Genomic DNA, 26,784 nt, shown 5'->3' on the forward strand with positions numbered 1-26,784 from the left:
AAGATGTAAGCATGAAGAAATCTGCAGATGCTGGAAATTCAAACAACACACACAAAATGCGGGTGGAACACAGCAGGTCAGGTAACATCTATAGGAAGAAGCACTGTCGACGTTTCGGGCTGAGACCCTTCATCAGGACTAACTGAAAGAAAAGGTAGTAAGAGATTTGAAGGTAGTGGGGGAGGGGGAAATGCAAACTGATAGGAGAAGATTGGAGGGGGTGGGATGGAGCTAAGAGCTGGAAAGGTGATTGGCGAAAGCGATACAGAGCTGGAGAAGGGAAAGGATCATGGGATGGGAGGCCTAGGGAGAAAGAAAGGAGCACTAGAGGGAGATGGAGAACAGGCAGAGTGATGGGCAGAGAGAGAGAAAAAAACAACTAAATATGTCAGGGATGGGGTAAGAAGGGGAGGAGGGGCATTAACAGAAGTTAGAGAAGTCAATGTTCATGCCATCAGTATGGAGGCTACCCAGCTGGTACATAAGGTGTTGTTCCTCCAACCTGAGTGTGGCTTCATCTTGACAGTAGAGGAGGCCATTGATAGACATATCAGAATGCGAATGGGATGTGGAATTAAAATGTGTGGCCACTGGGAGATCCTGCTTTCTCTGGCGGACAGAGCATAGGTGTTCAGCGAAACGGTCTCCCAGTCTGCGTCGGGTCTCACCAATATATAAAAGGCCACACCAGGAGCACCGGACGCAGTGTACCACACCAGCCGACTCACAGGTGAAGTGTCGCCTCACCTGGAAGGGCTGTCTGGGGCCCTGAAAGGTGGTGAGGGAAGAAGTGTAAGGGCAGGTGTAGCACTTGTTCCATTTACAAGGATAAGTGCCAGGAGGGAGATCCGTGGGAAGGGATGGGGGGGACGAGTGGACAAGGGAGTCGCGTAGGGAGTGATCCCTGCAGAAAGCAGAAGGGGGGGGGGGAGAGGGAAAGATGTGCTTAGTAGTGGGATCCCGTTGGAGGTGGCGGAAGTTACGGAGAATACGTACGGGAGTTACGGAGAGTTACCTCCGGTCTTCTCCTATCATTTCGCATTTCCCCCTCCCCCTCCTACTTTCAAATCTCTTAGTATCTTTCCTTTCAGTTAGTCCTGACGAAGGGTCTCGGCCCGAAACGTCGACAGTGCTTCTCCCTATGGATGCTGCCTGGCCTGCTACGTTCTACCAGCATTTTGAGTAGATGTAGTGTATATGGATTTCAGCAAGGCACTTGATAAGACACCCCATGCAAGGCTTATTGAGAAAGTAAGGAGGTATGGGATCCAAGGGGACATTGCTTATGGCGGATACGATAGGGTCTTTTAAGAGACTTTTAGATAGGTACATGGAGCTTAGTAAAATAGAGGCCCAGTAACTTCTAAGGTAGGGACATGTTCGGCATAACTTTGTGCGTTGAAGGGCCTGTAGAATGCTGAAGGTTTTCTATGTTCTATTCTTTTTTCTTCTATATTATGTATTGCATTGAACTGCTGCTGCCAAGTTATTGAATTTCACAACACATGACAGTGATGGTGATAATAAACCTGATTCTGATTCTGACACTTTACAACTGTTACAAACTGCAATGTTTTAGAAACAAATCAGCAGCAAGAGATTTCACACTGAGTCCGAGTGTAATACAGGTCCACAATCCCTTATCCGAAATTCTGAAATCCAAAAAGCTCCAAAAACCGATGTTTTTTCCTGCTAACAGCTGACATCACTCAGGTGTGACGTGGCAGCATTAGCAGAGGCCGCTAGATGTCAGTTGTGGCTCAGTGCTCCTACTGGTTACATGTGCATTTGCTGTTTGCTGATATCTTGTGTTCACTGTTGACTTTGTGTTTAATTTCACTGAAAATGTCAAAAAGAGTTGCAGATACCCCTATGGATAACAATGAGAAAAAGAGAAGGAAGCATCTATCATTATCAGTAATGCAGAAAGTGGAGTTATTGCAGAAGCTCGATTGTGGTGTGTCTGTGCGGCGTCTTACTGAAGAATATGGTGTCAGACCTATCACTGTATGTGATTTAAAGAAACAGAAAGACAAGTTACTTAAGTTTTATAGTGACACTGACGTTCTACATTTATTCCAGTAAGTCACTTACCATGTGTTTGATTTGGTTTGTTTGAAGCTGTATATGCTAATGTTTTATTGAATGTTTTTGTTGGAAATAAATTTTGTTTCTTGTCATTATTCCCTAACCAATACAGTATAACAACTACTCACATACCATTTACATTGTATTAGGTATTATAAGTAATCTAAAGAATATGGGAGGATGGGCGTAGGTCTGGAGATCCGCCAGGTCCTAAAGTCCACCCGCACTGAGACAGGTTAAATAAGGGAGTTGAGCATATGTTTTTTGGTATCCATGGAGGGTCCTGTAACCAATAAGAAGGGATTCTGAAATCTGAAAAATTCTAAATTCCGAAATGCAACTGGCCCCAAGGATTTTGGATAAGGGATTGTGGACCTGGTATTAAAACCACTACCTTTATTAGTATCTACTTATTTTATAGTAACTTAACCAAGATAAACAAACATTAACAGTGTTACGTGTATATATGTGTGTAAATATAGCTCCCAAACTATTGAGCCGGGGGGAATAACGTTTAGAGTCTTGAGATGGAAAGTAGGAAAGTTCAGTCATCCACATAATAAATGATGGGAGAGAGTTATTTGTAATCCATGTTGCAATGGAGAGAGAAGGTAAGTACGAAGTATTCCACAGGTTCCACGTCAGGTAAATAAAGTAATAGTCGCCACAGATATTGTCCGTCGAGTTGTGCCAAATCCATGTACGAATTACCAAAAAGTAATCTGTCACAGGAATATCATCTTCGAGTGGTTACCACACAACATACCCAGGCAAGGGTTACACAAGTGGTCCCACAGTTGATTCCAAAATCCACTCCTATGGATTATACGAAGTGACAGACACTTATCCATTATGCACTTCGTGCTGATGGATCAACCCACCCTTGTGGGCATAGGAGAGTTCCAAGCCTCAGCTGAAACAAGCTGAAGCTACCAACTTCCCCGGTCTCGCTCTCTCTCTCTCTCTCTGTCCAGTCAGCAGTGTCAGCCTGTGACTGACGTCATAGTCCCGCCTCACTCAGGCACTCTTAAAGAAACACTCACAGTACAACTGCTGGCTCGTAACAACTCAGATTCTGAAAAACCTTACCCAATTGCAGTTAAACCTGGTCAATTGGGCTATTGGTTAATCACGGCAGCCGCTTATTTGGGACAACTCTTAAAAGAACAAAACTAATCAAGAAAATTGCTCGGATTCCCTTCATTTATTTGGGACATTATGCCACTTAATTAGTCACTGCACCATGCTTAGAGCCATCAGTTTTTAAATAGCGTGAGCTTTGTGTGCTTGGTGTCAAAAGACAGTTGCTTTTGCCACTGATAGTTAGTGAAAAATAATCAGTAAGAGAACTTGGAATTGTTTTGCTCGATTGGTTTCAAGCATTCAGGCTTACAGATAACAGAAACAGCCAGGAGTGAAAATAAATTATTTCACTACTTCAACAAATTAGGAATTACGAAGAACCTGAAGGTGTCGACAATCGTCTTAAATGTTACAACAAAAATGAAGATTTGGAAGATGCAATCATCTAAAGCTTTATATGAAGGCAGTTCATTATCTGCACTAGGTGTCTGCACTGATTTTGCTCATTTGCAGTCAATCAAAAGAACAGGGCAGCATACACTGAATGAATTCCTCTTGATAATTATTAGGAACTAATAGTTTTATAGTACTGAGGTAGTATTGGTAATATTCTAATTTGTTCTGCATTTCATTTATGTACATAATTTGTTATTTGCTAAATGGTAGTTTGTCTTTTTTTATATACCTTTTTAACTATTTCCATGAAACTTTAGCTAACTTGGGGAGCTGTTTAAATAGGTCAAAATGTACTGGTGCCAATGTATCTGAGAATCCACTGTATTCCAAGTTCTACGACCAATCAATTACCCTGCATCCTGCCATTGGTGAAGACCAATTTTTTCACCTCTACCCCACTGAATAAGAAAGAGAGAGAAACAGGTCTTTTGGTCCAATATTACACTGACCATTTACCACCCATTAACACCAATCCCAAGCTCATTCCAATTTTTTTTGCATCACAGCCTAACATACACATACACTTCACACATTCCTCTGTCGACCCTGTGGAAAAAAAAACACCTCCTCTCACCTTCTGCTAACTGATTGCTTCATAACAGTCAATTCAAGATGGTGAACTGCCTGAAAATATATGCAAACCAATATTGAGAAATGAACTTACTGTTGCTAATCTCCAGGTTATCTGACCAGGTCTGAGGGCCCAGGAAAGTCTTCAGTGAATAAGTCACACCCTTCACTTGCTCCACCTCACAATTCTTCACCCTCCCAAAGTGCAGGATTTTTCCATCAGAGGGACTGATCTAGGAACCAACAATAAGGAGAGGCATTGTTGGGTCAATTACAAATCAAGAAACGAATGTCAAACTGCCCACAGCATGGGACAAAATATATGCAGGTGCTCACATTAAGGAATTGATAGTGATTTTAAAGAAAAAGACTAGATATGGAATATGTTCTGGCTGCATCTAATACACCCGCATTGATATGTCAATGAACCAAATTTTCTCTTACACGCTAAAGACATTTGGGTTAGGGTTAATAAGTTATGGACATGCTATATTAATGCAGGAAGCATGGTGTCACTTGGGGACTGCTCACAGCATACCCGCGGGCTGCGTTGGTCATTGACGCAAATGATGGATTTCACTGTATGTGACAAATAAAGCTAATCTCATCTTAATTTTAATTTTCCACCAATTCCTCTGCTTTCTCCTTTGATGAAGAAAAGAGCTTCTTTATCAGCTTTCTTTATGCTTCATCTTGTACTTTTTAATGTTTGTGTTTCCTTATAACACGACTATATTGCCAGATAGGAATAGAATGAGGTGGTGGATAAATGTTTGATTTAAGAGTTGGAGCAAGGGGCAGGGATTCAGATTTCTGGATTATTGGTGCAAACACCAGAGGGCATATGTACAAAATTAAGGGAGGGAAGTTTAGGGGAAACATCAGGGGTAAGTTTTTTTACACAGAGGGTTGTGAGTGCCTGGAATGACTTGCCAGGGATGGTGGTGGAGGCAAAAACATTAGGGGTATTTAACAGCCTCTTGGACAGGCACATGGATGAAAGAAAAATGGAGGGTTATGGGGCAGTGTGGGTTTAGTACTTTTTTTTAAAGGATTATATGGGTCAGCACAACATGGAGGGCTGAAGGGCCTGTACTGTGCTGTGCTGTTTTATGGTTCTATGGTTGGGACCACTCCTGAGGCAGATGGGATCTGTACAAAAGGGATGGGTTGCACTTGAATCCGAGGGGGACCAATATCGTTGCGGGCAGGTTTACTAGAGCTGTTGGGAGTGGTTTAAGCTAATATGGCAGTGGGACGGGAACCAGTCTGATAGAGCTGAGAATAAGCCAGCAGGTTTACAAGTAGATGATGGGTGTAATATGAATGTAAGGAAGGACAACCCAATGATTGGGTACAAATGCAGACAGCGCAAAGAGGTAAGTTGTACCACAGAGGTAAAATTTATAAGGGCAAAGAATGCAGGACTGAAGGTGCTGTATTTAAATACACGTAGCATTCGGAATAAGGTGGACGAACTCTTGACGCAATTACAGTATGACGTTGTGGGCATCACTGAGTCATGGCTGAAAGAAAGCCATAGTTGGGAGCTTAACATCAAAGGATATACTTTGTAGCGAAAGGACAGGCAGGAAGACATAGCCCGTAGTGTGGCTCTGTTGGTAAGAAATGGAATTACATCTTTAGAAAGGTAACTTAGGGTCCGAGGATGTTAAATCTTTGTGACTGGCTATAAAGAAACTGCAAGGGTTAGTGGAATTGATGGATTTGTGGTAAAATTTGCAGTGATACTAAGATAGGTGGATGGGGTACGTAGTGCTGAGGAAACAATACGACTGCAGCAGGATTTGGACAAAAAAGTAGTAGGTGGAATACAGTGTTGGGATGATAATGCATCTTGGTAAAAGGAATAATAGTGCAAATTACCTAAATGGGAGAAAATTCAGATATCAGAGGTGCAAAGGGACCTCATGCAAGACCCCCAGAAGGTTAATTCATAAGTTGAGTGTGTGGTAGAGAAGGTAAATACAATGATGGCATTTATTTCAAAGGGAATAGTAAGGAGCCTTTATAAGATACTAGCCAGACCGCCCTTGGAGTATCATCAATAATTTTGGGCCCCACATCTCAAAAAGGATGTGCTGCCATTGGAAAGTCCAGTGGAGGTTCAAGAGGATGATTCTGGGAATGAAGGGGTTAACATATGAGGAGCATTTGGGCAGTTTTGGGCCACTGGAATTTAGAAGAATATGTGGGGCAGAGGGTGAAGCTTAGTCATGATCAGTGACTCACTGCTTGCATCTTCGGAAACAGCTCTATTTCTATCTTATTATCTCTGTTTTTCCCTTTCAGGGTTCTTCTGAAGACCCTGCCCTGGAGTTACATGCTAACTTTGGTTCTTGCAGGAATGGGACCTGCTCTCAGGGTTTCAAGTCTGACCGTTATTCAACATGCCAAGGACGCAGCCTGAGACCTCAGCCTGCCTTCAGAGGGCCGAGATCTTGTGGCTCCAGAGCTGGGCAGATCGAAGGTCGGTGTCCCAGCAGGAGATTGGTGTGTCGTGGGAGTCAGAAGATGTATGGCTGTGTATGACCTTTGGGCACAGAGCTCCGACAAAGCGACACAACGGACTTTTAACATCGTTATCCAGCAAATTATTTGTTATGTCTCCCATCTCGCTGTGAAACAGAGACACCTCTTTCTCCCTTATTTGGGGGGGATGAAAAGAGGGGGAGGGGGAGAGGGAGAAACACTATGGTATGTCGAATACCGGGTGAACTAGTAGTCTTTGGGGTACTGCAAGTCTGTGTCTTTGCTGTTGCTTTGCTCACACTTCAGTGCCCAGTTATGCTTTTTTTATTGCTGGTGGGGGAGGGGGAATTGTCGCTTGCTGCCATTTACATGCGGTAGGGAAGGGGGTCTTTGGGATTCTAACATTTAACTGTCATTCATTCTTTGGGGGCACTCCCCTTTTCATGGATGGTTGCGAAGAAAAAGCATTTCAGGATATATACTGTATATATTTCTCTGACATTAAATGTACCTTTGATACTTTTTGATCTCACTGAAACGTACCGAATGTTGAAAGGACCAGATAAGGTGGATGTGGAGAGGATGCTTCTTATGGTGGAGGTATTCAGAACTAGAAGGCACAGCCTTAAAACTGCTTTTAGAACAGAAGTAAAGGCATTTTTTTTTTAGCCAAAGAGTGGTGAACCCACAGACTGCAGTGGAGGCAGAGTCCATGGGTATATTCAAAGCAGAAGTTGATAGATTCCTGATTGGTCGGAGTATCAAGGGATATTGTGAGAAGGCAGGTGAATGGGGTTGAATGGGATCCTGGGTTAGCCATGATGGCGGAGCGGTCTCGATGGGCTGAATGACCTAATTCTGTTCCTATGTCTTAATGTCTTAAATTCTTCACAGGCTGTTTAACACATTGGGATAGCTAAGGTCAGGAATGAAACTACACAAATTATATTCATAGATAACAGAAAGACCATTATTGTATTATCTCTGAATATTACAGTGAACCAACTTAAACAGAAATTAACAAATCAATGTGATAAGACATACTACCCATCGTTGAGAAACTGAGGTATTGCACAATTTGATTGGCTCCTGTTGTGAGGAGATTAATAACACACTGCATACCCCCACTGCATATGTGTGTGAAAGGAAAAAAAATGGCAAAAATAAAACCAGATTTCCATGAAACACAAATCCATACTCTTTACATTGTGACTAAGGTGTCAGATATTAACATGAAATCATTCAAGCCTGCTGCAAGACCTGGATGTAGTCTGGATATTCTGTGCTGCATTCTGGCAGTTCACCCTCATCAAGTTGCCTCCAGTAGCCACGACTATGGGGAGTAGGGGAGGAAAGTCATCACCCAAAACAACAATTGGGAACAGGGACTCTCACTTTCTTGCCACCCACCCCCTCCAGTGTGAATTATCAACCAGCTATAACCAGCTCAAGAACCAGAGGCAAAGAAATCCGAAGGAGTATGAGAGAGAGAGGCTGGCAAACCCCCCTTTTCAGGAAAAACCTACATTAGTACCTGTTTTCGCTAACCAAAGAGTATTTTCGCTTTTATGAAAAAAAGACGCCTGCTTTATACGTGTGTTTACCCCAAAAAAGACTAACATGATCTTGAAACCTTGTGCGGGCAGTTGTGTGTGCATGCGTAGGCATGTACGTGCACATGCGCATACGTGCCTTTTTTCCCCCTCCAAATCGATTTTGGCTCATTGTCTTCCCGATTTTGATAAGTGAAACTACACAGAGTGGTGAATCTGTGGAATTTTCTGCCACAGGAAACAGTTGAGGCCAGTTCATTGGCTATATTTAAGAGGGAGTTAGATATGGCCCTTGTGGCTAAAGGGATCAGGGGGTATGGAGAGAAGGCAGGTACAGGATTCTGAGTTGGATGATCAGCCATGATCATACTGAATGACGGTGCAGGCTCGAAGGGCCGAATGGCCTACTCCTGCACCTATTTTCTATGTTTCTATGTTACCGTACATACAATATTTCTACTTTATATAGCTGTGTCTTTATCATATCATTCCTGCTTTTACTATATGTTCGTGTTATTTTAGGTTTTATGTGTTACTTGGTATGATTTGGTAGGTTATTTTTGGGCCTGGGAACATACAAAAATTTTTCCCATATAAATTAATAGTAATTGCTTCTTCGCTTTACGACATTTCGGCTTACAAACTGTTTCATAGGAACGCTCTACCTTCCTATGGGGAATACAGGGGAAACCTGTATTTTTCTTTTGATAGATTCTTCTAAATTTCATTTAGCACCAATGAACACAACTTACCACACAGTGAGAGTCACAAACAGGACGTGCCTGTGGTTTTAGCTTTCTGCGGAAGAATTCACTGAGGTTTCGATAGTGCTGCAAATCTTCAACTGCTGCTTCCTTCATATTGACCCCAAATGTCCATATGTACAAATTATAGACTGGCTTCCGCATCCAGCTGGGTAACTCCACCTGATTGAGCCGGCCCCATGCACGAGACAGCAACCGGGTGGGAATTGTTTTATACAGACCAACCTGCAAGATTCAGACAAGCATTGTTAAACACCTGATACCAGCAGTGCTCCTGATTTGGGGGAGCGAGTGCAAAGGTTGAAGGGTCATTCAGTAAAACCAGTCTTGCATGGAAAAACAATAACTACTCCTTCAAATACCAACAAATGCCACTATATACAATTAGGAGAATGGTTTATATAGGAAAATACTTCACAGAAAGTTTACATCAGCACATTACCTATAGATCACATCCATTGGGAAGGATTCTCAAAAACATAATTTCAAATGAGTGCAAGTTATTACTGAAGCAGTGGTACTTTGCTTTTGAAAATTAAATTATTGCAAACACCAAACATACAGTAATGTTACAAAGCTGCCCCCAATAGCTCATACTAAATGATTTTCTCAGGGAGCTCAATGTGGCAGTCAGCAAAGCATTCCTGCTTCAACACTGTAACTCCTCAACACCAGCTTGTGAGGTCTATGAATCTCAAAGCAGTCCAAGGGGAACAGGCAATATCAATGGGAAATCCAATTATATCAATCACAGGGAAATATAAAATATATGCTATTGTGACAGGGAAGAGCTACTCTAAGCCACCCAACCCTGTCTGCTTGCTTCACCTTCGACAGAGCAGAGCCTCAAATAATAACTGTTTGATGATCAAACACCATTCTTGTTAATTCTAAACATCAGTACCTACAGAATTAACATTCCAACTATAAAAGTTATACACAAGTATAGAATTACCTTATCAAATGTGAAATTAAACAGTGACTGACCTCCTGAGCAGTCACTGTATTTTTCTTTTGTTCAATTACAGGCAAAAATAATATCCCATATATTTACAAGTGAGAGAGAGCAAGAGCAAGCAAAATAAAACTCTATATACTTTTAGGTCAAAGAAGAAAAGTAGAGTTGTTAATTCTGTCTCCACAGATGTTACCTGATCCATCCAACACTTAAAGCATTGTTTTACAAACTTACATCAGTTGCCCTATTTTGCTTTGTATTTCCATTTATACAGTTTCCTTTAAAATAGAAATTGGTCCAAATTGCTTCACAGGAATATTACTCAACAAGATTTGTTTCTCTTAAAATAATAAAGAAAGGTATGGGCAAATTGATGGGTTTCAAGGAATGTCTCAAAGGAAGACAAGCTTAAGAGAATTAGAGCTAGGCCCCAAAGTGCAAAATTATTAAGGGCAAAGAATGCAGGACTGAAGGTGCTGTATTTAAATGTGTGTAGCATTCGGATTAAGATGGACAAACTCGTGACGCAATTACAGATTAATTGGAATGACAGTATGGGCATCACTGAGTCATGGCTGAAAGAAGGCCACAGCTGGGAACTTAACATCAAAGGACGGTTGTCCATCGAAATCTGATGACAATGTTCACTCCTTTAACGGTGACATCCTTGATGACTATACAGTCCTATCCTGGACCCACACGCTCTATTGCAGGTGGGATATGTATATGTGGTAGTGGTGGTAGTGTGACTCTGCTGGTAAGGGTTGGAATTACCTCTTTAGAAAGAAGTGACATGGGGTCAGAGAATGTCGAATCTTTGTGGGTGGAGTTAAGAAACTGCACGGCTGAAAAAAGCATAATGGGAATCATATATAGGCCTCCAAAGAGCAGCCAAACTCTGGGGTTGTCATTGCAAAGGCAACTGGAAAAGGTATGTAATAAGGGCATGTCAAAATTGTAAGGGACTTCAAAATGCAAGATGATTGGGAAAATCAGGTTGGTGTCAGATTGCAAGACAGGGCATTTGTTGAATGCCTATGATATAGCTTTTTAGAGCAGTTCGTGCTCAAGCCTACCAGGGGAAAGGTGATCTTAGATTGGGTTTTGAGTAACAACTCCAATTTTATTAGTCAACTTAATGTAAAGGAACCTTTAGGAAGAAGATATCATAATATGATTGAATTCATACTGCAATCTGAAAGGGAGAAGCACAAGTCACATGTATCAGTATCACAATGGCATAAAGGGAATTACAGAAGCATGAAAGAGAAACTTGCCCAGGTGGATTTTTGGGGGATACTGGCCCACTTGGATTGGAGGGGGATAATGGTGGGGATGATGGCAGAACAGAGGTGGCTGAAGTTTCTCGGAATAGTTCACAAGGTGCAAGATAGATATGTCCCACAGAAGTTGTTCTCAAATGGCAGGGCTAGGCAACCATGGCTGACAAGGGAATTTAAGGACTGAATAGGAAAGGGCATACAAAGTGGCAAAAGTGAGTAGGAAGTTGGATGATTGGGAAGCTTTTAAAATCCAAAAAAAATCAACTAAAAAAGCTGAGGGAAAAGTTTAAATATGACGGCAAAGTTTAAATATAAGGGCAAACTAGCCAATAAAGCAGGCTACTAAAAGTTTTTTCAGTTATAGAAAGAATAAAAGGGAGGTGAGAGTTGATATTGGACCACTGGAAAATGATGCTGGCGAAGTAGTAATGGAGTTAAGTTTGCGGACAATACTACATTGATTGGCCTTATCTCAAATAATAACGAGGTAGCCTACAGAGAAGAAGTCATCACCCTGACACAGTGGTGTCAAGAAAACAATCTCTCCCTCAATGTTGCAAAAACAAAGGAGCTGGTTGTGGACTAGAGGAGGAATGGAGACAGGCTAACCCCTATAAGCATCAATGGATCTGGGGTTGAGAGGGTGAACAGCTTTAAGTTCCTCGACATACACATCACCGAGGATCTCACGTGGTCTGTACACACCGGCTGTGTGGTGAAAAAAAGCACACAGCCTCTTTCACCTCAGATGGTTGAACAAGTCTAGCATGAGTCCCCAAATCCTAGGGACTTTCCACAGGGACACAATTGAGAGCTTCTTGACTGGCTGAATCACTGACTGGAAAGAGAACTGTACTTCCCTCAACCGCAGGACTCTGCAGAGTGGTGCGGACAGCCCAGCACATCTGTGGATGGGAACTTCCCACTATTCAGGACACTTCCAGAGACAGGTGCGTAAAAAGGGCCCAAAGGATCATTGGGGACCCAAGTCACCCCAACCACAAACTGTTCTAGCTACTACCATCTGGGGAACAGTACCTCAGCATTAAAGCCAGGACCAACAGGCTCCGAGACAGCTTCTTCCACCAGGACATTAGACTGATTATTCACACTGATGCAACTGTATTTTATGCTATATTGACTGTTCTGTTGTACATACTATTTATTAGAATTTGCTATAAATTTCACACTGCAGATTTAGATGGAGACATAATGTAAAGATTTTTACTCCTCATGTATGTGAAGGATGTAAGAAATAAAGTCAATTCAAAGAAATGGCAGATGAACTTAATAAGTACTTTGCTTCAGTCTTTACTGTGGAAGACACTAGCAGTGTGCCATTGGTCCATGAGTGTCAGGGAGAATGGAGTGAGAGCACTGCTATTACAAAGGAAAAAGTGCTAGACAAACTCAGAATGTCTTAAGGTGGATAAATCACCTGGACCAGATGGACTACGCCCCAGAGTCCTGAGAGAGGTTGCTGAAGAGATAATAGATGCATTGGCTATGATCTTTCAAGAATCACTTGATTCTGGCATGGTCCTGGAGGACTGGAAAATAGCAAATATCACTCCACTCTTTAAAAAGGAAGGAAGACAAAAAAGAGGATGTTTGACCTGAGTGGTTGGGAAAATGTTGGAATCCATTAAGGATGAGGTTTTGGGGTACTTGGAGACTAATGATAAAATAAGTCAAAGTTAGCATGGTGTCTGTAAAGGGAAATCTTGCCTGACAAATCTGTTAGAATTCTTCAAGGAAGTAACAAGCAGGGTGGACAGTGGATGCCATTTACTTGAATTTTCAGAGCAGTGATCCTGAGGTGCGCCAGGCTGCAGGACATTGCAGGTTGAAAGTGGGGAAGTCACAGGATTTAAAACAATGATAAAAATTTTGAATGGACTCCAAAGCAGAAGGCAGTATTAGTCAATGAGCCAGGTTGACAGGCCAACACCTCATCCAAGGAATGCAATCTACAGATGTGATGGCAGGATATACATTGCCTGGTTCAGTTGGGGAAATGATGAGCAACACACACAAATTGCTGGAGGAATTCAGCGAAAGAGCAAAGGTAGAAGCAGGCAGTTATAGAGATGGAGAAAACGTGGGACCATCAATTTGATTCAGTCTCAGGCAGTTTCCAGAAAGAACTGTAGATATTTCAGTGGAACTTAGGGCTTCACTTTCAAAAAAACAGCACGAGGAGACTGCATGCCAGAGTGAGGGGAGAGGTAGCATTAATTGCTGGGTAAGGGGGGGGGGAGAGTCTCTATGTACAACTAAACTGTATATACTTGTAATGTCCTGATTCATATTTTTTCTGGTTATGCTGTACGTATTTCATTTTGTGCAGTTCTGTAAGAGCTGTTTGTTCTGCTTTCAGCCTATTGGGTTATTGTTGAACATAAGGGATGATGAGGAATGTGGGAGGTTTTTCTTGGTGAAGGACAATAAGGTTGGTCTTTGGCTTTTGTTTGGTGGGAGATGGAGAGAGAAGACACTGGGGAGAACCAGTCGTAGCATACGATCCAGTGGGAGACTGTTTGTTCAAGATGGGTTGCGACATTTGGAAGGTGGTGTGTGCTTTCACGTTGTGTTTTCACGGCATGAGTGACAGAGAAGTTCAAGATGAGCTCCAACTTCTGCACATTTGACTGTTTAATTAAAAGGGGCCCGTTTCTTGCTGTTATTCTTTACAAATCCTTCAGTTAAGATTCATAAATATAATTCTTTTAATAGTATGCAGTTAACTGTCTGTTATTTCCTGGCATTAATTTATACAGGATAGCAAATGACAGAGGATAGCAAACCGAGGTTTGGGGTGGGATCCAGTGTGCCTCAATCTCTACAGCGGGGCCAGAGGTTGCCTTCCCTAGACTTACACAGCCAAGGAAAAGGGGTTATCTCATTTTGAATATGTATTCACACTCATACACATATACACACAACCAAACCAAGCAATGTTCCTCTGGACCATGGTGCACCCACAGAGCATAAATCACACACAGCACATACACCAAAATATTATACTCAAAGTTCATGTAGTAAAGGACAGCACAGGTAAACAGTAAACAGCTTGCTGTCCTGGTGACAAGACCTCAGTGGTGGCAGGGTATTCAGTCATTTCACAGCCTGAGGGAAGAAGTCTTGCAGCCCCAGTCCTGATGCTCCTGTACCTCCTCTAGTAGGTCAAAGAGATTGTGGGGTGTGTGGTAGGGCTCTTCAATGATGCTTTGGGCCCTTCACCTTCATCTGCAATGTTCCTGGTAAATGTCACAAATGGGGGAGGGAGATACCGGTACCGGATCCTTCTGGTGATTGGTCCTCCTGATAAGGTTAAGAGTGGAAGAAATGCTGGAGAATTGAATGCTTAGATAATCTCATCCATGGCAAAAGGAGAAACAGAGGAATATGCTGTGTCCACTTGTGACAAATAGTTCAGCTCAGAAAGTTTGGGGTGTGGATAGTTGTTTCATTGCTCTAGCAAGGTCTCAACAATGAAAGGAATAATAGCAATTCATAACACCCCCTCAACCTACTCTATCATTCCATAAAATCCTTGGTAATCTAATGCTGGTCTTAACTCTACCTTTTTCCCTGAAAGCCTTATCAAACCTTGCTTCCTTTTATCTATAAACTATTTCATCCATGAATATATGCAATCATCCTCTCTCTGCAATTCCCTTGGGACTAGATAATCGAAAACATTCACCACCCTGCCAAAAGAAATTTTCACCATCATAAATGATTGACCCTTTATCTAGAGGCAATGTTCCTCAGTTGAGTTGAGTGAACTCAGCCTTTACTCCTTGGAGCGACGGAGGATGAGAGGTGACTTATTAGAGGTGTACAAGATAATGAGAGGCATTAATCATGTGGATAGTCAGAGGCTTTTACCCAGGGCTGGAATGGCTATCACGAGAGGGTATAGTTTTAAGGTGTTTGGAAGTAGGTACAGAGGAGATGTCAGGGGTAAGTTTTTCTTTACACAGAGAGTGGTGAGTGTGTGGAATGGGCTGCCGGTGGCAGTGGTGGAGGCGGAAAAGTTAGGGTCTTTTAAGAGACTAACCATATAACCAGATAACAATTACAGCATGGAAACAGGCCATCTGGACCCTACTAGTCCATGCCGAACGCTTATTCTCACCTAGTCCCACCGACCTGCACTCAGCCCATAACCCTCCATTCCTTTCCTGTCCATATTCCTATCCAATTTTTTTTTTAATGACAATATCGAACCTGCCTCTACCACTTCTACTGGAAGCTCGTTCCACACAGCTACCACTCTCTGAGTAAAGAAGTTCCCCCTCGTGTTACCCCTAAACTTTTGCCCCTTAACTCTCAACTCGTCCTTTTGTTTGAACCTCACTTACTCTCAATGGAAAAAGCCTATCCATGTCAACTCTATCTATCCCCCTCATAATTTTAAATACCTCAATCAAGTCCCCCCTCAACCTTCTACGCTCCAAAGAATAAAGATCCAACTTGTTCAACCTTTCTCTGAAACTTAGGTGCTGAAACCCAGGTAACATTCTAGTAAATCTCCTCTGTACTCTCTCTAATTTGTTGACATCTTTCCTATAATTCCGTGACCAGAACTGTACACAATACTCCAAATTTGGCCTTACCAATGCCTTGTACAATTTTAACATTACATCCCAACTCCTATACTCAATGCTCTGATTTATAAAGGCCAGCATACCAAAAGCTTTCTTCACCACCCTATCCACATGACATTCCACCTTCAGGGAACCATTATTCCTGGATCACTCTGTTCTACTGCATTCCTCAAAGCCCTACCATTTTCCATGTATGTCCTATTTTGATTAGTCCTACCAAAATGTAGCACCTCACACTTATCAGCATTAAACTCCATCTGCCATCTTTCAGCCCACTCTTCTGACCTAAATCTCTCTGCAAGCTTTGAAACCCTACTTCATTATCCACAACGCCACCTATCTTAGTATCATCTGAACACTTACTAATCCAATTTACCACCCCACCATCCAGATCATTAATGTATATGACAAACAACACTGGACCCAGTACAGATCCCTGAGGCACACCACTAGTCACCTGCCTCCAACCTGACAAACAGTAATCCACCACTACTCTCTGGCATCTCCCATCCAGCCACTGTTGAATCCATTTTACTACTTCAATATTAATACCTAACGATTGAACCATCCTAACTAACCTTCCATGTGGAACTTTGTCAAAGGCCTTACTGAAGTCCATATAGACAACATCCACCGCTTTACCCTCGTCAACTTTCTGAGTAACCTCTTCAAAAAATTCAGTTAGATTTGTCAAACATGACCTTCCATGTACAAATCCATGTTGACTGTTCCTAATCAGACCCTGTCTATCCAGATAATTATATATACCATCTCTAAGAATACTTTCCATTAATTTTCCCACCACTGATGTCAAACTGAGAATTGCTAGGTTTACTCTTAGAAACCTTTTTAAACAATGGAACCACATGAGCAATATGCCAATCCTCCGGCAACATCCCGTTTCTAATGACATTTGAAATATTTCTGTCAGAGTCCCTGCTATTTCTACACTAACTTCCCTCAAGGTCCTAGGGAAAATCCTGTCAGAACCTAGAGACTTATCCACTTTATTCTTTATTCTTTAAGAGCGCCAGTACTTCCTCTTCTTTAATCATCATAGTCTCCATAACTACCCTACTTGTTTCTCTTACCTTACGCAATTCAATATCCTTCTCCTTGGTGAATACTGAAGAAAAGAAATTGTTCAAAATCTCCCCCATCTCTTTTGGCTCCACACATAGGTGTCCACTCTGATTCTCTAAGGGACCAATTTTATCCCTCTCTATCCTTTTGCTATTAATAAGTGTAGAAACCCTTTGGATTTATTTTTACCTTTCTTGCCAAAGCAACCACATATCTTCTTTTAGCTTTACTAATTTCTTTGTTAAGATTCTTTTTACATTCTTTATATTCCTCGAGCACCTCATTTATTACATGCTGCCGATATTTATTGTAGATATCTCTCTTTTTCCGAACCAAGTTTCCAATATCCCTTGAAAACCATGGCTCTCTCAAACTTTTAACCTTTCCTTTCAACCTAACAGGAACATAAAGCTTCTGTTCCCTCAAAATTTCACTTTTAAATGACCTCCATTTCTCTATTACATCCTTCCCATAAAACAAATTGTCCCAACCCACTCCTAAATCCTTTCGCATCTCCTCAAAGTTAGCCTTTCTCCAATCAAAAATCTCAACCCTGGGTCCAGACCTATCCTTCTCCATAATTATATTGAAACTAATGGTATTGTGATCACTGAACCTGAAGTACTCCCCAACACATACCTCTGTCACCTGACCTATCTCATTCCATAACAGGAGATCCAACACTGCCCTTTCTCTAGTTGGTACCTCTATGTATTGCTGCAAAAAACTATCCTGCACACATTTTACAAACTCCAAACCATCCAGCCATTTTACAGAATCAGCTTCCCAGTCTATGTGTGGAAAATTAAAATCTCCCACAAACACAACCTTGTGCTTACTACAAATATCTGCTATTTCTTTGCAAATTTGCTCTTCCAAATCTCGCTCCCCATTAGGTGGTCTATAATACACCCCTGTAAGTGATACTACACCTTTTCCATTCCTCAATTCCACCCAAATAGCCTCCCTAGATGAGCCCTCTAATCTATCCTGCCAAAGCACAGCTGTAACATTTTCTCTGACAAGCAATGCAACACCTCCCCCTCTTGCCCCTCTGATTCTATCACACCTGAAGCAACGAAATCCAGGAATATTTAGTTGCCAGTCACACCCCTCCTGCAACCATGTTTCACTAATTGCTACATCATTTTATTTCCAGGTATCAATCCATGCTCTAAGCTCATCCACCTTTCTTACAATATTCCTAGCATTCTAAGCTATGTGGAGCTTAGAAAAATAGAGGACTATTGGTAAAGCCTAGGTAAGGACATGTTCAGCACAGCTTTGTGGGCCGAAGGGGCTGTATTGTGCTGTATATTTTCTATGTTTCTAGTTCTATTTCTCCAACGGAAACATCCTCTTAGCATTTGCTCTATATTGTATCCGCTTCCCCTCACAGACCTTCTGAGCTAGTATATCAGTATTTCTCATTCTAACTTGAGAGCACACCTGCTAAATCTTTCCTCAAGATTATCCCTTTATACCTGGAATCAACTGATTGAACCTTGTTCTGCACTACTTCCAAAGCAAGTCTTTCTCCCCTTAAGTAGTAAGGCGAAACAAATAGTTCTGCAGGTGAGGTCTCACTAGTGTCGTGTACATTTATAACAAGTCTTTACTACTTTTATATTTAATCAGCCTTAGAATTATGTTGATAACCAATTTGTCTCCCAATTTACATGCTTTACCTCCAAATTAATTTTGTGTTACTTCTAAAGGAACAACAGGATCTCACTGAACATCAGCATTAAACAGTCCCATTGCATTTAAATAGCTTGCATTTCTGTTTCTTCCAGTAGATAACTGTAATGCTCCACATTACTTGCCCACTCCATCTACTTACATCCCTTTGCAGTCTGTGTTTTCCCCACTTTACACCTATTCATAAATCAGTGAAGTTCTGATGCCCAGTGCCTTTGCCGAAGTCTTTAATTTAGACTGTAATTAGCAATTCCTGTTGTATCCTACTAATTAAGGTTCACCAACCTGAAATGATCCATTTTTTAAATCTGAAAATATAATTTATTCATTAGAGTACTAAAATATACATATAAATACAAAACATCAAGTAATCATTTTCATAACAGACGTTATTCCATTATTTAGTATTAACACATCATCAAGCAAAGTTAAATAGTTCATGGTGTTTCAACGCAGATTTTAACTAAAATATGTGCAATAATAGGGCCCTAAGTTGCGGTCTTTCCAAAAAATGATTACCCCAACATTTGGCTTTCTGTCAACACACCTAATCTATCTCTGTAAACAAAGATTTTTGAAATAGGGATTTGTTCAGGTATAAATCTAGTCTGACTCTCAAAACTGTCTTAGTTGTTCAGTTGTAAGGATCTGTACATTACTGTCTGAGCCAGCAGTAACGTGGTATGCCAGAGTTGTACAGTACTGAAACATCCCATCATATCCACACTGACCTGTCTGCCATCTACACTAATCCCATTTGCACACATTAGGATCTTTCCGTGCCTTGCGTACAAGTGCCTGTCTGAATGAATCATAAGTGCAGTAATTGTATTTGATTCCATCACCTGGTAGCGTTCGAGATAAAAGCATTCTATGTAAACTTCATTCTCAAATTTCCTTTAAAACCTCTACAACTCACAATAAACCTGCGCCCTTTCATTTTTGACACCCCTACCATGGAACTATCTGCACCCCTTGAGTGCCCCTACAACAGGGTTTCCTAACCTTTTTTATGCCATGGACCCCTACCATTAACCACGCAGTTTGTGGACCTCAGGTTGGGAACCCTTGTCCTACAAGATTATCCTTCAGTCTTGTTCACTCCAAGGAAAATAAGCCAAGCCCATGCAATCTTTCCCCATAACTAAAATCCTCCAGTCCAGGAAATGTCCTGGTGATTCTCCTCTGCACTCTCAGCAGCGCAACTATATTTTTCCTAACGTGTGGCAATGAGAACTGTTCGCAGTGCTTCAATATCATCCTTCAACCATTATAGTCCTCCTGGTTAAGGTTTCTCCCTCAGTGCTCTGGGCAGCATTTTCAAAGATTTAGAGCCAGTATACACCTGTTTGGTAATGGTTACTGATATTCAATGTGCTTACAGAGTAGCCTGGGAGAATAACTACAATACACGTTATAGGTCTTATGACCACCCCACCTCCCCAAGATCTTGATGATGGGAAACTTGGTGATGCAAAACCACTCAAAATGGAGTAGATGGTTAGATTCTCTTGCTGGAGGTAATAATCATTACCCATACATTAGCAGCACAAATCCTTCTTGCCACTTCCTAGCCCATGCCCAAATCATGTTTAGCTCCTACAAGTATAGACTGCTCCAGCTGCTGAGGTCACTTATAGAATTGACCATTGTGCTATTTGATGAACACCTGACCATATAATGGAAGGAAGGAAGGAAGATATAACAGTTGAAGATGGTTAGGCCTAGGATGCTTCCTGGAGTGAATTTGTGGACTGGGATGACTCCAAACATTAGGGTGTTTCCACCCGTTGCCCAGTTTTTCAAGGGCCCTTTGATGTCAGAGACAAATGCTACCTTGATATCAAGTGTGGTCACACTTACCTCACTTCATGAAGTTAGCTCTTAGGTCCATGTTTGGAGCAAGGCTGTAATGGGGTCTGGAGACAAATGGTCCTCTCAAAACCCATAACCAGGTACCAACGAGCAGTTTATTGATTAATACTTGGTAAACTGTTGATGATACCTTCCAAAACTTTGCCAATAATTGAGCATAGCAATGATCCCATCTAGATTTGTCCTAATTTTAATGAAGAGGCAATAACATATTGTTAGGTAGATCTCAGCGAAGTACAGTTGAAGTCAGAAGTTTACATACACCTTAGCCAAATACATTTAAACTCAGTTTCTCACAATTCCAAAACTGCCATAAAAAAGCCAGACTACAGTTTGCAACTGCATATGGGGACAAAGATCTTATGTTTTAGAGAAATGTCCTCTGGTCCGATGAAACAAAAATTGAACTGTTTGGCTATAATGACCATTGTTATATTTGGAGGAAAAAGGGTGAGGCTTGCAAGCCGAAGAACACCATCCCAACCGTGAAGCATAGGGGTGGCAGCATCATGTTGTGGGGGTGCTTTGCTGCAGGAGGGACTGGTGCACTTCACAAAATAGATGGCATCATGAGGAAGGAAAATTATGTGGATATATTGAAGCAACATCTCAAGACACCAGCCAGGAAGTTACAGCTCGGTCGCAAATGGGTCTTCCAAATGAGCAGACCTCCAAAGTTGTGGCAAAATTGCTTAAGGACAGCAAAGTCAAGGTATTGGAGTGGCCATCACAAAGCCCTGACCTCAATCTGATAGAAGATTTGTAGGCAGAACTAAAAAAAGCGTGTGCGAGCAAGGAGGCCTACAAACCTGATGACTCAGTTACACCAGTTCTGTCTGGAGGAATGGAACAAAATTCCAGCAACTTACTGTAAGAAGCTTGTGGAAGGCTTCCCAAAACGTTTGACCCAAGTTAAACAATTTAAAGGAAATGCTACCAAATACTAACAAAGTGTATGTAAACTTCTGACCCACTGGAAAAGTGATTAAAGAAATAAAAGCTGAAATAAATCATTCTCTCTACTATTATTCGGACATTTCACATTCTTAAAATAAAGTGGTGATCCTAACTGATCTAAGATGGGAATTTTTTCTAGGATTAAATGTCAGGAATTGCAAAAAACTGAGTTTAAATGTATGTAAACTTCTGACTTCAACTGTAACTGTACTGACCAGAGGTGCAGCTAGTTCTGAAGCAGAGGTCTTCAGTAACATGACCAGATTGCTGTCTGGTCCTGTGGCCCTTGTTTATCCAATGCTCTCTACTGTTTCTTCATATCACGTAGAGAAGAGAAGTGGCTGAGGACAGGCTTCTAATGGCATCATTCTCAGGAGGATACTTGGAACCAGTACCAACTTCTGGATGAATGGAAGCTTCAGATTTCTCTAGTACTCCTGTGCTTAGCCCTGCTATTGAGAATGAGGACGCTCCTGCAAACTCCTCATCCTGTTATGCCAGAAGTAACCTTTTGATGCCCCACACAACCACAAAGTTAGGCTTCATGAATCATCCAGCTTCTATGTTGAAAATCTAAATGAGCTGCATCCACTCGTTCCCATCATCTGCAATTCCAATTACATCCTCAAAAACACCAAGTTTTTCCAAACATTGTCTCCCTTAAACCATTGAGTTTGCTGAATTATCTTATGATTTTCTAACTCTCCTCTCACTACTTCTTAAAAAAAAAACCTGATTGGAGAGATTCAGACATGGATTTTTGGGAACAGCAGCAATTGAAGAGTCCAGAAATTGGAAAATTGGCTTACTGTCACCAGTACCTAGGTTCAGTGAAAAATATCTTGCATACCATTCATAGATCAATTCTTTACAAAAGTGCATGGAGTTTAACAAGGAAAAACCATAAACATAATGCAGAATATGGTATTCAGTTACAGAGAAAGTGCAGTGCAAGTAGGCAATAAGGTACAAGGTCATAATGACATAGATCGAGAGCTCAGGAGTCCACCTTCTATCATTATTAATGCTCCAAAACTGGGAGCTTCCATACTGAAGTCTGTGGGTTATCACTATACTCTAAGCCCTGTCAGTGCATTGTGGCCCTCTCTATGTTAAACCCAAGTGGATTTGAGTACTGTTTTCTTTAACAATATGGACTTAACAAAAGGGGAATTAGGCTTTGTTTTAAAAATTGTCAATAAATAGCACTATTACTCTCAGGTAAAATATTGTACAAGTTTCCATCTTACATCCAAATTGAAAACAAAAGCTTGGTGGGTGTGTAATTTAATGGTGGAAAAAGATCTCATTGCTTCAATGCTTAAACCTGAGTCAATGGAAGCCCACAGCAAGCCAGAAAAGATTCTGGAGCTTGGTTAATGAGATTAAGTTCTGAAATTGAGGTTTTTTTGCCCCAAAGTTTCATTCCAAGATGACTCAACTAAAAATTGAGGACATTGTACATGACCCATTCAGTTGATTTGCACTGAATTCTCAGCCTATCTTGTTTCATCAAATGAAAAGGAGGACCACAAACTAGATTTATCAATCAACTTTTCCAATGTCAAAATCTATCATACATATACAAGCCCAAATCCTGGTGTTCAAGATGAAAAAAATTATCATAGGCCATGTTTTGAATCAGACACAGTACTCCAGCAGCAAAACTGATGGAACCAAACAACCTGTGATATTTTAGTCCAGCACAGTAGTAAAGTGGAGCTGAGCCAAGAACATTACAATGCTGGCATCATATTGTCTGCAAATTGCAACAGACTGCTCATACTTCACATTTCTATGAAAAGAGAAAGTGATCTGATCACCACTCAATGCACTGACTGATGGGTTAGGTTCTATGCTTTGACTCAGTGTCTATACACAACTTCAACTTCAGAAACAATACTACCAAAGGAGTGGCCACCCACAGATGAACAGCTGTGTGGCAGTTTCTAATTAACATAATTCCATGGATACAATTCAAATCCTTTCAACAAAGCAGGCAGAGGAGCGAATGCAAATCAACAACAGACTTAATGAAACAGAAAACATTGGAAACACTCAGCAGGCCAGGCTGCAACTGTGGTAAGAGGAAGAGTTAACATTTTGAGTGAAAGACTTCTCATCCAAACTGTTTCTCCTTCTTGGATGCTACCCAACTTCTTGAATGTTTCCAACTTACTCTGTTTTCATTTCAGATTTCTGTTATATGCAGTTGTTGATTTGAATCATAATGACTTGTATTGATATAGCACCTTCAACATGGCAAAAGGCCCCAACCTGCTTCTCAGCAGTGTAGTCAGATAAAAATTAAACAGGACTATATCTGGAGTGATCAATGCAGAGGTATTAATGATAAGGACCATTTTACTGTCTGACTCAGACAGCACACAGGCACCAGCATTGAGCCAGTATTGGGGCATGAATAAGTATGATAAAAGCAGAATACACAAGCACAGTCAAAATCCAGACAGCTGCTCCCTTCATCAAAACAGTTATTAACATTATTATTCCCTACAAGTCACTGCTAGGTACAGAAACAGATCGGTGGGTATACCATAAATCACAGCACATAATTATTCATCAGAAGTATATTGTACTGTAAACAGTAGGCAAGATGTGGATGCCAGGATTAACCCTTGCCTCACCTTAACACCCCATACCTCCCCCCCGACAAACCTAGAAATAACACACACTTACCCTGCTTGTTGGTCGCCATCCTACTTTTGCAAGAGGCTTAAGGACACTAAATGGCAGGAAGAAATAGAGAAAAGACAGAGGCCAGGTACGGAGCTTGAGTGCAGGCTTGGACATACAGCTTAGCTGGCCTAACCTGCGTCGCAAAGCCAGCTGGGGGAAATGCAACCTGTGGAATTATACATACAGAGCTGATCAGGCAATGGGATATCCCAAACATAATGTGACAGATTAAAACACAAAATAACCCTGCTACGGGGTTTGAAGTTCAATTGCCTGAAGGGTGAGACACACCCTACTAGGCTTTTAAAAGTTTCTCACCATTTAGCTCAACTAAACTTATCACATGTACAACTCATTGCACTTAAGTTGATGAAGTAAAGGTGAAGAATCACAACAGTTCCTCCCCTCCTTTCAGATAGTGAGCTCTTACAAATAGTACTAACTCAAATGAGTATATGCACATTGCTCTCAACAGCACAGAGCTAAAACAAAAGTGCTCAACAGTATTGCCTTTACATTGGGGTGGGGAGGAGGGGGGGGGGAAGCACAGGTTTTAATTTTGCTGCCTTAAAACTCACTTCATTGAAAGTGTCCAACCTTTCTGGAGCACGTGATCGATCAGTCAAGCCTGCTCCACCATTCATCAATATCTTGCTGATCTCCCATTTTCCAGCATTACAACCCATGATTCCACCCATCTGCCATTCACATCTACAAATATGCTTCTTTTAATCTGAGGAGATAGCTCCAAATTCTGAGCAACCCATTATTTTTTTTTACAAATCTGCCCTAAATTCCCAGTGAGAAAACATAGCTGTATCTTAATCTCAAATGATCAACCTCCATTCTGAAACTGTCTACCCAGTCCTAGCACTTTAAGAATTTTATTAGCGTCAGTGAGACCTCCTTTATCTTTTCTAAACTACAGAACAAACAGGATGAGTTTGCAGAACAGCTCTTCTCCCTGCATGTATTTCTCTATGAGCTTGCCCACCATGCTGCATGCCAATTTTGTGAATCATGATCTCAAAAGGATTTATTCAACAATAGCATCAGAAAAAGTCCAGAGCAGGATTCCAGAGATTTTGTAGACATTCCATTCCACAATATTACATTTATTCTCTATAAACAGCACAGCTGGACAATTAGGCAAAAGTTAAGTTTCTCTTTGGTTGAACAGATCATCACATAATTGGGAAGGGAAAACCAAGCATAATGCCCAAAATAGAACCAAAAAGTTAGACCTATTTTGTGGGGCCTAAATTGTAGGAATGGATCGGGGTAAAGAGTTCAGTGTTGTGTTGTGAGTTGTAGGAATGGATGGGGGTAAAGAGCTCAGTGTTGTGTTCAGAGTTGTAGGAATGGATTGGGGTAAAGAGCTCAGTGTTGTGTTGGGAGTTGTAGGAATGGATCGGGGTAAAGTGCTCAGTGTTGTGTTGGGAGTTGTAGGAATGCATCGGGGTAAAGAGCTCAGTGTTGTGTTACGAGTTGTAGGAATGGATCGGGGTAAAGAGCTCAGTGTTGCGTTGGGAGTTGTAGGAATGGATCGGGGTAAAGAGCTCAGTGTTGTGTTGGGAGTTGAAGGAATGGATCGGGGCAAAGAGCTCAGTGCTGTGCTGGGAGTTGTAGGAATGGATAGGGGTAAAGAGATCAGTGTTGGGTTGGGAGTTGTAGGAATGGATCGGGGCAAAGAGCTCAGTGCTGTGCTGGGAGTTGTAGGAATGGATCGGGGTAAAGAGCTCAGTGTTGTGTCGGGAGTTGTAGGAATGGATCGGGGTAAAGAGCTCAGTGTTGTGTTGGGAGTTGTAGGAATGGATCGGGGTAAAGTGCTCAGTGTTGTGTTGGGAGTTGTAGGAATGGATCGGGGTAAAGTGCTCAGTGTTGTGTTGGGAGTTGTAGGAATGGATCGGGGTAAAGTGCTCAGTGTTGTGTTGGGAGTTGTAGGAATGGATCGGGGTAATTAGCTCAGTGCTGTGTTGGGAGTTGTAGGAATGGATCCGGGTAATGAGCTCAGTGCTACAGTAGGAGTTGTAGGAATGGATCGGGGTAAAGAGCTCAGTGCTGTTTTGGGAGTTGTAGGAATGGATCGGGGTAAAGAGCTCAGTGCTGTTTTGGGAGTTGTAGGAATGGATAGGGGGTAAAGAGCTCAGTGTTGTGTTGGGAGTTGTAGGAATGGATCGGGGTAAAGTGCTCAGTGTTGTGTAGGGAGTTGTAGGAATGGATCGGGGTAAAGAGCTCAGTGCTGTGTTGGGAGTTGTAGGAATGGATCGGGGTAAAGTGCTCAGTGCTGTGTTGGGAGTTGTAGGAATGGATCGGGGTAAAGAGCTCAGTGTTGTGTTGGGAGTTGTAGGAATGGATTGGGGTAAAGAGCTCAGTGCTGTTTTGGGAGTTGTAGGAATGGATCGGGGGTAAAGAGCTCAGTGCTGTGTTGGGAGTTGTAGGAATGGATCGGGGTAAAGAGCTCAGTGCTACATTAGGAGTTGTAGGAATGGATCGGGGTAATGAGCTCAGTGCTACATTAGGAGTTGTAGGAATGGATTGGGGTAAAGAGCTCAGTGTTGTGTTGGGAGTTGCAGAAATGGATCGGGGTAAAGAGCTCAGTGTTGT

The 26,784-nt window shown here is 41.7% G+C and overlaps 1 protein-coding gene across 7 annotated transcripts in view; it reads right to left on the reverse strand.

Moving 5' to 3' along the window:
• The window catches only part of pisd (phosphatidylserine decarboxylase), a 177,503-nt gene that overhangs the window by 17,377 nt on the left and 133,342 nt on the right, over positions 1-26,784 (reverse strand). For 5 of the 7 annotated variants that reach the window (XM_073055655.1, XM_073055653.1, XM_073055654.1 and 2 more), the window contains exons 2-4: positions 24,178-24,343; positions 8,996-9,232; positions 4,292-4,430 (exon numbers count right to left, since the gene is read on the reverse strand). In XM_073055655.1, the coding sequence (XP_072911756.1) occupies positions 4,292-4,430; positions 8,996-9,232; positions 24,178-24,343 (542 nt within the window). The remainder of the gene's footprint in view (positions 1-4,291; positions 4,431-8,995; positions 9,233-24,177; positions 24,344-26,784) is intronic. The other 2 variants (XM_073055652.1, XM_073055651.1) reach the window with 1 other exon arrangement.

This window comes from Hemitrygon akajei, chromosome 9, assembly GCF_048418815.1.
Source record: "Hemitrygon akajei chromosome 9, sHemAka1.3, whole genome shotgun sequence".
Lineage (NCBI taxonomy): Eukaryota > Metazoa > Chordata > Chondrichthyes > Myliobatiformes > Dasyatidae > Hemitrygon > Hemitrygon akajei.